This window comes from Lepidochelys olivacea (genome assembly GCF_965140295.1).
Source record: "Lepidochelys olivacea isolate rLepOli2 genome assembly, chromosome: 6".
NCBI lineage: Eukaryota > Metazoa > Chordata > Testudines > Cheloniidae > Lepidochelys > Lepidochelys olivacea.
The window spans coordinates 83,783,471-83,797,994 of NC_140416.1; the positions used below are offsets into that span (position 1 = coordinate 83,783,471).

Below are 14,524 nucleotides of genomic sequence, written 5' to 3' on the forward strand. Positions count from 1 at the left end.
GCAGATGGACTCTAAGGGCTGTAGTTAGCTTTGATCTTTGCATAAAAAGACAGTTGAATCATCAGGACTTCTACACACAGAACACAGATATAACCTGGCCCTAAAGAAACAAAGATCCTGGAATTCAGCAAAACATCCACTGATTTAGGCCCCAATTCAGCAAAGGACTTCAGCAGTTGTTTAACTTTAACAATGTGCTTAAATCCATCTCTATTCAGAAAAGCATTTGAACATGCACTTAATTTTAAGCACATGCTTAAGCCCACTAAAGGCAATGGGATTTAAGCATATTCTTAAGTGCTTTGTTGAATTGGGAGGGCTTGATTCTGCTCTCATTTGTACCATTTTTACATTGGTAAAACTCTAGTGACTTCAATGGAGTTATTCCATATTTATGCCATTGTAGCTCAGGTCAGAATCTCGCTCAGAGATCCTTAATTCCATGCTAAAGATAATGGTGTCTTAATTCCAGGCAAATTCCCTATTAAAAAAGTAAAAGGGAGAAGAAAAAAATTGGGGAAAATGATTAATAAAAGATTTTCTTGGCAACATGTCATATTTTCCAAGTTTTTTAACTTTTAAACTAATTCTTAGACAAGATACTATAAACATTGAATTAAGAAGCCCATCTGTAATCAGCAACATACTAACACAAACAAGGCACAAGAAATGAAGACAAAAAGAGGAAAAGCCTTCCTGAACTACAGATTTTCCATCCCAAAGCATTAACAGGTCTGTGATAAAAATGCCCCTGTTTCAAAAGGCTGATTCCCTTTCTTTTCTGATCCATAGAGTCCAAGATGGTGTCCCAGTTGAAATAAGAGACTGCTTTCCTGTGACTCTCATGAGGCATGAGTGTGTCTTTAAATGATACTTAAAGGGTCAGATCCTCAGCTGGTCTAAGCTCTGTTGACTTCAGTTGAGGATATGGCCCAAAGTAATTATTCCATGTGTGGAAATGCAACTTTAATGCAAAGTTTTTTCCTGTATCTGCATTCCTTTGTTCAGGGCCAGATCTCGGTACATTTACTCACTCTGAATAATACCTTAATCTGTGAGTGGGAAGTCAGTAGGACTATGTGTGGAGTAAGGTGCTACTCAAGGTGAGTAAAGGTATCTGATGTTAATCCTTATTGAGCTGTTTATAATTGCTTCTTGGGGTAGTAGGGAGGTTAACATTGTTTTTTGATGTAAAATTACCATGCAGAATTTTCCTTTATCCAAGGACTTTTCGTACAGAATATACATATTGGTTAAACTGAAAGACTGTACATATTAGCTTAATGACCTAACACCTTTAAATCACTTTTAAAGACTAAATCCCCATTTTTATTTTAATGATAAATGGGTCAAAGTCTGTTTTCAGTTGCACAGATGTAAATCTGGAGTAATCCAAGTGGAGTTAATTTGGATTTACACCAGCATAAATGAGAGCAAAATTTAGTCCTCTAACAGTCAACATTTCCCACACTGTGCACATGAAGGGCCCAATCCTGAATTCTCAGAGTACCCAAATCTTTCAAAAGAGAAGCCTGGTGGAGCACCAGGAATAGTGAATAGTGTGGGCTTGAAGAGGTTAAAAAGACACATTTTAAAAAAAAAATGATTCCACGTTTTCTGCTAATGGTCCTCGTTTTACCAAATGATCAGGCTGAACTATAATTAAAACTAATAGATCATGTTGAAAAATATGTACAACAGAAGGCTGTGTATGTATATACTGAATGTTAAAAGCCTTTTATTTTTATATTTTGAATGCTCTAAATTAATAAAAGAATAATTATAATGTATTTGGTTTTTCTTTTTTCAAAATGTTCCAAGCACTATCTCTTACACTGTGTAAGGGCTGATAATAAAATGATCAAATGAGGAATACTTGCCTAGGAATTGTAATAAAATTAAAAAAGGACCATATCTCATTTTGTTGGCTTTAGCCACTGAAGTAACACAGCTTTGAGATGTCAGTATGGTCAAATCCAGACAAAAGAGACATTTTCTGTGTGCATGTCAGTACAAGAATGCTTGAAAATGCTGAGAATGCATTTCTATTCTAACCTTTTTCCGTTTATAATGCATTTAAAAAAAAAAACATTGCAGATGCCAGACTTCACACCTGAGTTGTCCTTAAAAAAATAATCTGCAAAGATATTCTTCTAGGATTGCTGAAGAGAAAGTTTTGCAATTATCTAGAAGGAAGAACATCTAATATTAGCCAGTACAAATAATGTGTACAGTGATAACATAAATGTTTCCAGCCATTTAAAAATATATAGACAATAGTCAGCAAAACAGGACTAGATAAAGGTAATTGTTTATTGTGAACGAAATACAGCCCTTCTAGTATTTAAGAAGACAGCACTTGAACATCAACAGAGAGGTGATACACTACGTGAAGTTAGACTTTGTCTTCAATAAGCATGACAGAAATGTAGTATATCCTATTTCAAATAGCAATTGAAAATAGAAAAAAGTAGGAAAATATATTTGAAATATGAGCTAATTTATACTGAATATCTGGGAAAGCAAACATATTTAATTTCATAACAAAATTCAGTATTTGTTTTTCAGAAAGGCTTATGGTTATTGAATTAAGACTGCATATGGGATATCAGTATAGGACACTGTTTCTTAACCACAAGGGGGTCACGATAGGCAGTCAGGGTGGTCGTGAGGTGTTGAAACATTTATTACAATCTAAAGAAAAGAAAATCTTGATCCCCACTCCTCACCCACCTTTACCCTTCAAGGTCAAGTATTCTCTGTCAACTTCTTGAAACATATACACACACATATACACTGAAATGAATTATATAGGCTTACTGATATATTTTTTATTCTCACATTTACAGCAAATGAAAGGGTGTTCATGATCATTATTTCTCTTGCATCTTTTAATTTGATTTTTTTAAATCTGGAAATAAAAACACTTAGGGTGAAATGTTGGCCCCCACTGACATCAATGGGAATTTTGTCTTGACTTCAGTGGGGCTAGGATCTCCCCTCTGAACATTTCTGTGAAATTTTCAGATGATTACTGTTGGGCAGGAGTCAATGGGACTACTCATGTGAATAACTGCTCACAATGTGAGTTCACAATCTGGCCTTATATGTCCAAAATGAATTAAATTACCTGTTTGTTTGTTTATTGTCTACTTCACTGACTTCTTTGGTTGTTGTACAATTTTATGTGAGGACAGAATTTAGGTAAATTGAATTATGCTCATCATCTTTCTATGACCTGTTTGAAGTAAGGATAATATTCAATGTATAACTGAGACTATGCAGAATGTTTGACAGTAGGTATTATTTGAGGTATGGGGGCAATCCATCCATCCTTTTCCAAGCATCACTCCCATACTGTGTTAGAACTGCATGATTGGACCCAGGATTTACTTCAGATTTGCAAAGTATGGGCCAGGTCCTCAACTTTAAAGTCAATGGAGCCATGACAATTTATACCAGTGTAGGATTTGGCCCAACATGATTAATGCACTTCTCCTGCTGAGTTCACCTATCAAGAAACTTAACCTGACATTTTAACAATCACTAGTTAAAAAATGGATGCATTTACTAAATGACATAATTTACTGCCCATTACATTTGGTTTGTTCTAGAGAAATTAACTTGTTCCTGTGTTACCTTTATATTTTTTCTTGATCACTGGGGCCCTGATTCAGCAAAGCAAATAAGCACATCAGTGCTTAAAGCTAAGCCTGTGCCAATGTGCTCTGCTGGATCAAGGCCATAGGGCCCAATCTTCCAAAGTGATCAGTGCCTTCAACTCTCATTCATATCAAAGAGAACTGTAGCATGAGTTCCTCTTATATTTTGCTTTACCTATGTCCTTTATATCATAACGTGAAATTTATCAGGTATACAATTTCAAACAGTACATTGTTTTAGAAGCAGTACTTCTGATCACCAGTTCTCCTGAAGCCATGCATAAGCATATTCATAAACCAGAAGCATCACTGCACCACCTAGAAAAGAGGACATTATCTTAAGTATCAAATTAGATCCCTTCGATATTTTGCAGGACATATATAGTGTCATTTCTCCTGAACTGAAATTATAAATTGAAATATAATGAAACTGCATTAGCAAAAACTCTCTGGATTCTACCCAATCACCAGTTCTTAAACTATACAAAATTTACCTAACACTGGAACACAAAGTCAATGTGAAAAGCTTGTAAATTAAACCAAGAGCACCCTTACTTTTAAATGTAATTTTCTTACATATTTTTCATACTTTGTTCTAAAAATTTTCAGCAGATGTTTATTTTATTTTTTTAGCTATGGTACAGACAAAACTCTTGATCTGCAAAAATATATATATATATATAGGGAGAGAGAGAGAGAGAGAGAAAGAGAGAGAAAGATTTGGACATGAAAAGAATTGAATGAAAAGACACAAATTCTTCACCAGAATTGTGAAAATCCTTGCAAGTAAGATTTGAAAAGGCTTATCAAATGTTTTGTTTGACATTTGGGTTGGATGGTTTAACAGGACCTGTTGTTTGAAAATCATGGTACTGGTATTGAATCTAGTCTTCCCATGGTTCTATCTCATGAATCCACAGGCAAAATGTGGGGTTGATGGATTGATATTGGTAGAATCAAAAGTGTGACTAAGCCCCAGTGCTAATGTAATGAGGGAACTCTGACCGGAGAGAAACAAGCATGACATTCTAAGACTGGGCTATAATTATTATGCAAGTTAAATAAATAGACCCGACACAGTTTCTAACAAGGGGGATTTTCAGAAGGCCTCTGCGTAGCCTCTGAAGAGGCCTATACATTGGGGAAATTATGAAAGATAATTGAAAGATTCTACCCAATACAAGTAAATGTAGCACAACCTCGACTGTAATAACCGAGTAGGGCCCAAAGCTTTTCTTTTTTCCCTAATTTTGCCTGTTGGATCAGATAGCTTAATTAGAATGCATTATCTCTGAAAAGCCAAATAAAAACATCTTCTACTGAACTGAGTTGACCTTTCTGTTCCCATGGGATAGGCTCAGACAATCAGAGACATAGAAATGCCATGTGACTTGTCGCATGTGACTTAGTCCAGCAAACCATGCTCAGACTTGAAATACACTACAAATAGCAGCCTAATAAAGTTCACAGATAGCCAGACCGGGGAGCGGGGCGGGAGGAGGAGGAGGAGGAGGAGGAGGAGAATTGCAAAAAGGCTTTCACAGACAGTTTGGCAAAGCCATACTAATTTGCAGTCACAAAAAGAACAGGAGTACTTGTGGCACCTTAGAGACAAATTTATTAGAGCATAAGCTTTTGTGGGCTACAGCCCACTTCATCAGATGCATAGAATGGAACATATAGTAAGATGATATGTATATATACATACAGAGAAGGTGGAAGTTGCCATACAAACTGTAAGAGGCTAATTAATTAAGATGAGCTATTATCAGCAGGGGAAAAAAACTTCTGTAGTGATAATAGCTCATCTTAATTAATTAGCCTCTCACAGTTTGTATGGCAACTTCCACCTTCTCTGTATGTGTGTGTATATATATATATATATCATCTTACTAAATGTTCCATTCTATGCATCTGATGAAGTGGGCTGTAGCCCTCTAATAAATTTGTTAGTCTCTAAGGTGCCACAAGTGCTCCTGTTCTTTTTGCAGATACAGATTAACACGGCTGCCACTCTGAAAACTGTCATGTGCAGACATAGTTTGAACTCACGCCAGGGCTGATTTCAAGTACTTAGAGAGTGTGAGTTTTTCGTACAGCTCTCTTACACAAACTATTTATGTTGTAGACAGATGGACTTATCTTTTCAGCCACAATTAAAATTGCTTTCTTATTTCATTCAGACAGCAAAACCTATATATTAGTCAATGGGACTATTCATGGGCTTAAAGTTAAGCACATGCTCAATTGCTTTGCTGGATCTGGGGCAGAGTGGTAGCACCTTCTGGAATCAAGTTCTTCATTATAAACTTAGCTACGCTGGCTGGAACAAGGAAAGCGGGGATCTTCCTCCTCCCTGCCCATTGTGGGGGCATTAGGCAGGAGAATGCTGTGTGCTCCCTGGATTGTATCTGGATTCCCTGTGCCCCACCTTTCTATGAAACTGCACAAAGGCCAGGCACAGTCTAGCTCCTGGCTGGAGAAAATCATTTACAGGAACACGCAAGCATTTACAGGAAAATCTCATACATTTTTTATAATGAAAAACACGAAACGTAGGCAGAACAGATACTGTTAACAGACACAGTTACCTATTGGCTTTTAAATCTGTGTAACCTTGCCTATTAAACCACCTACTCCAACTGGAAACACTTGTTTACATGGGAATAAGATCCTGGTCTATTTGCGGTACCTGCACTCTCAGCCAGGCGTGCCCGCTTGGAATGGCAAAACTCGAAAGGCCCCAGATCTGTTCAAACTTACACTCTGTTTCCCATCATCCCTTACAGGCACTGGAAGCAGAAAATAACTAGAGTTCAGTGCACTTTGGCTCTGCCTCTACATGTCTCTGATTCACCCCCATGCTAGGCTGGTGTAGAGCCCTTATGCCCGTACTGACCTGGCCAGGGAGGCTCCCTGCAGAAAGGGTGTTCTCAGGGAGCCACTTACGCCAACTTTATGGCGCCTTTACACTATCAAAGAACATGAAGTAGCCTTAATGTAACAGAATCAGGCCCAAGGGGTGAGGGACTGACACTAACTATTTCTATAAGCATATCCTTCAAGGGTCTTCAAAAGTGTGCCTGAAAAATATGTGGACACATCCATTCGCACATACAACCGAACCTCCTTGTGCTTCATGATTTGTTCACTGATCAGGCATCTGCAGGCACCTAAGGTCATTGGGTGCACAGTATTCCAATTTAGACATGCAAATATGCTTTTTTGAGGGCAAATTTAGCACAACAAATCCAATTTTTTTAAACAAAAATAATGTAAATATTAAGGGCCAGATTTATGTACAGTATTTCATTTGTTTTATTGTTATTTATTGAGTCTTAAATTTAAATGGAAACAAGACACAGAAACAAAGAATAAAGAAGAGACAAAAATAATGGAGGCAAAATTACCTGGGCCAAGCCTCATGATCTTGGGAACCAACCCTTTGTACAAAGCCAGGAACCTGTAGCAGAAAGAACAAAAGTTTCAAACAATATTATTTTTCTACAAACAGAATGGAATTTTATCTTATGTTTGCTGAGATACTGGCATAGCACTTACATGCAATTATTTGGAATGACACATGTCCAATACCAGACAGTATCTGGATTTTAACATTTTGCAGAGGTAGATCAGACAAAGAGAAAAAGTTAATCAATGTTCAGTACAAAAGCTATGCTGTGATCCCTCCAATCAGAATCATGACTTTAATCAGTGAGATGCTTTTTACTTTCAAGACAAGTCTGTTAACAACAGCTGCATTACATGGATAAAATGACTGCTATAATTGAATATCAAAGCCACAACTCATTGCTCACTTGAGAAATATTTAAAAAGTTGGAGAAACTTATTGCCAAAAGGTTCTGTCCTCCATTCACTCATTTCATCAATCATTCTCAATGTATAACTGTATTCAGAAATTGCAAGTAGAGATTTTAACTGTGAAATGTTCTGTTGCTCTACTGATATTTTGCATTTGCAAAGCAAAGAGTCAGTTTTATCATTACCAAGCAAAAAATGCTGTGCTTGAAATGTAGTAGGCATGTATTTGTGGGTCATAAATTTCAACAACATAACAGTAGTTTTGCAAATATTAAAAAAGAAAAACCCTATAGCTGAAATAGGAAGAGGTTTCTTCTTACATTTAAAATACATCTCTAAAATGTTACATTGCACTCTCTCAACACATAAGTGCAAGGTAGCTTCATGTTCCTCATCAAATCTGACATATTACAACATAGCTTTATGGACCCATATGAACTAAAACAGAGGCCTGGACATTTTAGTAAAATAAGAAAGTTTTACCCTTCTTCCTTATAGACTGTTGCCATAGTTTTAAAACAGGTTCTATACTTGATCTCGCCAGGCTCTGGCTGTGGCCCTTGAATCCTACTTTTTGCAACATCAAAAGGGATATTAACCATTGAGGCTATTGTCCCTGAGACTAGCCCAATTCCAAATTTTCTCAAGAACTCCAAAGTTGGCTCCTAAAAAGAAAGAATGAATGAATGAAAAAGGAAACGGAAGCACCTAAATAGGTTAAACACTACAAAGTAATATGCATTTAATCAGAAAACTTGCACAACACGACACACTCATGTTATTCTAGCGGAACACATTAGGATTTCCTAGGCTGGAACTTGTTTTCTTGACAATCCTATTGGCTATGTTTTTACACATGGTCTAAATTGCTGAAGTACACATTTCCTCACACAGGATTTATAAACACAGTTCATAAAGAAAGACTGGTATGGCATATGGGGATGATTTGTATAATTGGGCTTCACAATGTACTTAGTATTACTGTATCAAAACAGGAGAAATCCAAGCACTCTATTAGCTAATTGGCCAGAATATTTTACAAATGACAGCAACTTCCACCATGAAGCCTACTAAAATGCTCATTTGTGTGTTGGACCCCCAAATGTTAAATTAAATAAAGGCTAATCTCAGTCTGCTGCCATTCCCCTCCAGGTTTTTTACATTTATTTTCAAGTGTAGCTGATCCACTGTACTGAGAAGTGCTAGCTTCCTGTTATTAACAATCCAACTTGGTGCAACAGCAAAACAGCCTTCAACATTCTGTGCATTATAAACAGTAGTAACTCACTAAACTAATTGGCTGAAGAATTTACAACTCATTGTTTCTAAACCCTACTATTCTTTCATGGTAAAAGATAGAAACAGATTATAAAGCAGACCTTAAAACATTTTGTTCCCTCTCTGTTTGAGTCTAGATGATCCAATTGTGCTTTACTGGATTCTCTTAGAAAATCTTTCTACCTTGGCATTCTCTATGACATCAAAGTACTCAGTTTATTTGGGAGTCAAATTTTCTTTAACAAAGTCTAATCCCATTTCTGTGAACAGTGTTCATCACAGTGAACTCTGTCATAATGAATTTCCTAGGCTGTCCGCATAACTTTTTATGCCCCTGTTCTTCCATTCTACACCAACAGAGCAAAAATCCTTTTATATCATACCATGCACTGCATTCATGTTTTGCAAGAAGGCACTCAACACACAGCAAATCAATAGTAAAACAATATAGGATGATGCAATGTCATACATTCAGCTTAATATTAAAAATGTAATAATAATAAAATAAGAAGAAGAACAACAACGTTTCTTTTAAAGGTGTTGTTTGAGCCATACACATTCCTGAGGAAAAGAATTCTAAAAAGGAGGTACATAGTGACCTTACATTTGTTACTGAACATAGGAACAGTCAATAGGTTTTCCTTTGCAGATTTGCAGCTAGGAAAATTAGTTAAAACTTCATAATATAAATTGGACTTCCACGTGTTGTAAGTTTAAAGAGAGGCTTTTAAATCAACACAGTGCTTATATTTAGTTACAGAAAAAGTAACTCCATAATTTCACAATAGAGGGCATTTACTTGGATAATCCTTTTTAAACTAAAAGTAAAACAGCTTTTGTTATAATTAAACATTACACAAAGTTCTTGCCAGAATGCTTAGCAGCAAATTATTGTGAAGACTATCTGTACAAATCCAAGCTGTGTGCATGCAATTACAATTAAGGCGGGGGGAATCCTGCAACATTTCAGGTTTTACAAAACTTCTAAAACCAACTGTAGCCAGGAGGCGACAAGTGGCACATTTGTATTCAGGGCTGTAAAACAGTCTGAAACCCCCTTTGGGGAGGTAAGTTCTTTGGGGCAGGTACTGTCATTGACTATATGTTTGCATGACACCTAGCACAGTGGTTTGCTATTCTAGGTGCTACTGTAATACAAATGTTAAGCAATAATAATTATATATTAAATGTTGAACCTGGGGCCAACTGCATTTGTGCTGTGTCCTGGCAGGTCAGCTCTTTTTGAAATGTTGAGCGTTCTCATGTGTATTGGGGTGTTTTGAATTTCAGGGTTATATGCTTTGGGATTAATAGTACCACAGATGCCATGATGCACCAGAGTGTAAAAGCAATGCAAATCTAATCAAAATATGACACTTTTATTTCAGAATAAGAGAACTCCTTGACTGAGATGATCCAAACTATTGAGGGAGACATCTAATTCAAAATGCAGCACTTCTGGATGTACCAATGGAATAACTGAAAAATCATATTAGACTATATTTGCCTGTCTTACCTCGAATACTAAATGTCACATGTATAATGGTGTTCAGAAACCAGTGTGGGAACCTGAACAACATGGGCATTCAAGAGTACTGCATTCAGAGACTCTGATTCTGCATCAAGCTGACTACTTGTGGAGAAAGGTCCTACTCAGTGTGGATAAAGATGACAGAATCTGTGCCAAAGAATCTTTAATTATAATCAAATCCTGTTTCTAGGCGAAGGACATGGACCTTACTGTAACTGTGGGAAGTGTTATTTTGTTATTACCTGTCTAATTGCAGCCAATATTTTTAAAATTGTCACTGATTTTGTGATTCAATTTTAGGGTGTTCCTCTTGAGACCCCTTGCTGATTTTCTGAGTGCTGAGGATGAACAGCTTAGAATAAATAATACTTTGCATTTACATAGTACCTTATATGCAAGGATGTCAACATGCTTTCCAAGCTTTAATTAATAATTTTTAACCCCTCTGGATTAAACTGTAGAAGAATGGTCTTCTGCTGTAAAGAACTATGTACAATTATGACAATATACATGATGAATAAATAGTAAGAATAAATTAGTATTACAGCCTGGTCTTTTCAAAGGAACCTAAAGGAATAATACACCAAACCCACTGATTTTCAATGGGATTCGGGCATCTAAGTCTCTTAGACTTCTTTGAAAATTCTAGTCATAATACTCAAGAGTTAAGTAAGACACAAAAGTGTTAAGTGATTTGAAATAAGTCATAAGAAATAAATACATAAACTAAATAAATTTGCCCCAGGTCACGGAGTGGGTCAGTGGAGAATCCAGGAATAGAATGTAGAGGCCAGACTCCTTCATTCTCTGCTCTATACATAGGACTACACTCCCTCTCTCTATATATTTACGACTTGGTGCTATGACTCTACTAGGGATCAGGATAGGTCCATCAAATTAATTTTCACTCATGATCTGATCAGGATTTGAATCAAAGTTTCTAGAGCTGCAATATCAGTACACTGACCTTGCACCATCTAATCACCGTTGCCTGACTTTGAAGGGAACAGCTGTAGCAGCATGTCAGATTGAACCCACTATTTAAGGGAATTATTGGTATAAAAGAAGGAAGTTTTCTGATTTTTTAAAATATGAATGGACGAGACCAAATTCTGCATTGGTGTACACACAAACATTTCTATTGAGTTCAGAGGGATTGCAGAGGTATAAATCAGTGCAGAATTGCTAAAACAACTCTTCAAAGTTTTAAACATGTACTATATGTTCCAAAATTCAACCAAGAAATGAACCAATTAGGTTGGGAAACATTTGACCAACTCTGAAAAAAAGTTTTTCTTTAGTCTCTCAGATCCCTACCTTGCCCACCTTACAACATCCTAAATAATAGGGAGGTAGCGTAATCTAGTGGAAAGAGCATTGCACCTGGGCAAGTCTCTGAATCTTGGTTCCCTTCACACCCTTTGTCTGTCTTGTGTAGTTACACTGAAACCTCTTTGGGGTACAGGCTACTGTGTGTTTAGTCAGACCCTCTAGGAACTAGTGGAATATAATACTAGTAAGTGAAAGCACCATGGAAGAGACTTGGTAACACAAGGTCTCCTACAATGCTCACTATTGCACTTCTATTTGCAATGAATGCTCTTGCTACATTTGTGCCACTTCAGAACCCTTCTTTGAAAGTCTCATTGCTAAAGTTGCTCATTTAAATTCTCTAAAATGACCGTAAAAAAAACAAACTGTGAAAACAGAGGCACAACAACCTTGGGGAATGAATGTACTGCAGATACAAAGCTGTTGTCACAATCCTCAGAGTAACATTTCCACTTGCTCCTGTGGTGGACAGCTGCAGCTTGCTGGCAATCCACTCAGCCCTGGTCTACACTAGGAGTTTAGGTCGAATTTAGCAGCGTTAAATCGATGTAACCCTGCACCCGTCCACATGATGAAGCCCTTTATTTCGACTTACAGGGCTCTTAAAATTGCTTTCCGTACTCCACCCCTGACAAGTGGATTAGCGCTTAAATTGGCCTTGCCGGGTCGAATTTGGGGTACTGTGGACACAATTCAACGGTATTGGCCTCCGGGAGCTATCCCAGAGTGCTCCATTGTGACCGCTCTGGGCAGCACTCTCAACTCAGATGCACTGGCCAGGTAGACAGGAAAAGAACCGCGAACTTTTGAATCTCATTTCCTGTTTGGCCAGCGTGGCAAGCTGCAGGTGACCATGCAGAGCTCATCAGCACAGGTGACCAGGATGGAGTCCCAGAATTGCAAAAGAGCTCCAGCATGGACTGAACGGGAGGTACGGGATCTGATCGCTGTATGGGGAGAGGAATCCGTGCTATCAGAACTCCGTTCCAGTTTTCGAAATGCCAAAACCTTTGTCAAAATCTCCCAGGGCATGAAGGACAGAGGCCATAACAGGGATCCGAAGCAGTGCCGCGTGAAACTTAAGGAGCTGAGGCAAGCCTACCAGAAAACCAGAGGGGCAAACGGCCACTCCGGGTCAGAGCCCCAAACATGCCACTTCTATGATGAGCTGCATGCCATTTTAGGGGGTTCAGCCACCACTACCCCAGCCGTGTTGTTTGACTCCTTCAATAGAGATGGAGGCAACACGGAAGCAGGTTTTGGGGATGAAGACGATGATGATGATGATGATGAGGTTGTAGATAGCTCACAGCAAGCAAGCGGAGAAACCAGTTTTCCCAACAGCCAGGAACTGGTTCTCACCCTGGACCTGGAGCCAGTACCCTCCGAACCCACCCAAGGCTGCCTCCTGGACCCGGCAGGTGGAGAAGGGACCTCCGGTGAGTGTACCTTTTAAAATACTATACATGGTTTAAAAGCAAGCATGTGAAAGGATTAATTTGCCCTGGCATTCGCAGCTCTCCTGGATGTACTCCCAAAGCCTTTGCAAAAGGTTTCTGGGGAGGGCAGCCTTATTGCATCCTTCATGGTAGGACACTTTACCACTCCAGGCCAGTAACAGGTACTCGGGAATCATTGTACAACAAAGCATTGCAGTGTATGTTTGCTGGTGTTCAAACAACATCCGTTCTTTATCTCTCTGTGTTATCCTCAGGAGAGTGAGATATCATTCATGGTCTCCTGGTTGAAATAGGGTGCTTTTCTTCAGAGGACATTCAGAGGAGCCCATTCCTGCTGAGCTGTTTGCCTGCGGCTGAACAGAAATGTTCCCCGCTGTTAGCCACGGGGAGGGGGGAGGGTTGAGGGGGTAGCCACGCAGTGGGGGGAGGCAAAATGTGACCTTGTAACGAAAGCACATGTGCTATGTATGTAATGTTAACAGCAAGGTTTACCCTGAAAGAGTGTAGCCACTGTTTTATAAAATGTGTCTTTTTAAATACCGCTGTCCCTTTTTTTTCTCCACCAGCTGCATGTGTTTCAATGATCACAGGATCTTCTCCTTCCCAGAGGCTAGTGAAGATTAGAAAGAAAAAAAAAACGCACTCGTGATGAAATGTTCTCTGAGCTCATGCTGTCCTCACACACTTTTGACAGAGCACAGACAAATGCGTGGAGGCAGACAATGTCAGAGTGCAGGAAAACACAAAATGCCCGGGAGGAGAGGTGGCGGGCTGAAGAGAGTAAGTGGCGGGCTGAAGAGAGGGCTGAAGCTCAAATGTGGCGGCAGCGTGATGAGAGGAGGCAGGATTCAATGCTGAGGCTGCTGCAGGACCAAACCAGTATGCTCCAGTTTATGGCTGAGCTGCAGCAAAGGCAGCTGGTGCACAGACTGCCACTACAGCCCCTGTGTAACCAACCGCCCTCTTCCCCAAGTTCCATAGCCTCCACACCCAGACGCCCAAGAACGCGGTGGGGGGGCCACCGGCCAACCAGCCACTCTGCCACAGAGGATTGCCCAAAAAAAAGAAGGCTGGCATTCAATAAATTTTAAAGTTGTAAACTTTTAAAGTGCTGTGTGGCATTTTCCTTCCCTCCTCCACCACCTCTCCTGGGCTACCTTGGTAGTCATCCCCCTATTTGTGTGATGAATGAATAACGAATGCATGAATGTGAAGCAACAATGACTTTATTGCCTCTGAAAGCTGTGATCAAAGGGAGGAGGGGAGGGTGGTTAGCTTGCAGGGAAGTAGAGTGAACCAAGGGGCAGGGGGGTTTCATCAAGGAGAAACAAAGAGAACTTTCACACCGTAGCCTGGCCAGTCATGAAACTGGTTTTCAAAGCTTCTCTGATGCGCACCACACCCTCCTGTGCTCTTCTAACTGCCCTGGTGTCTGGCTG

The 14,524-nt window shown here is 39.0% G+C and overlaps 1 protein-coding gene across 3 annotated transcripts in view; it reads right to left on the bottom strand.

Annotated features, from left to right (window-relative positions):
* Nucleotides 1–2,295: 2,295 nt before the first annotated feature.
* SLC25A21 (solute carrier family 25 member 21) overlaps nt 2,296–14,524 on the bottom strand; it is a gene marked incomplete at its 5' end in the record, with an annotated part of 403,866 nt that continues 391,637 nt past the window's right edge. For all 3 annotated transcript variants that reach the window (XM_084630967.1, XM_084630965.1, XM_084630966.1), the window contains 3 exons: nt 2,296–3,980; nt 7,073–7,125; nt 7,968–8,149. In XM_084630967.1, coding sequence (XP_084487093.1) covers nt 3,919–3,980; nt 7,073–7,125; nt 7,968–8,149 — 297 coding nt within the window. In that variant the 3' untranslated portion in view covers nt 2,296–3,918. The remainder of the gene's footprint in view (nt 3,981–7,072; nt 7,126–7,967; nt 8,150–14,524) is intronic.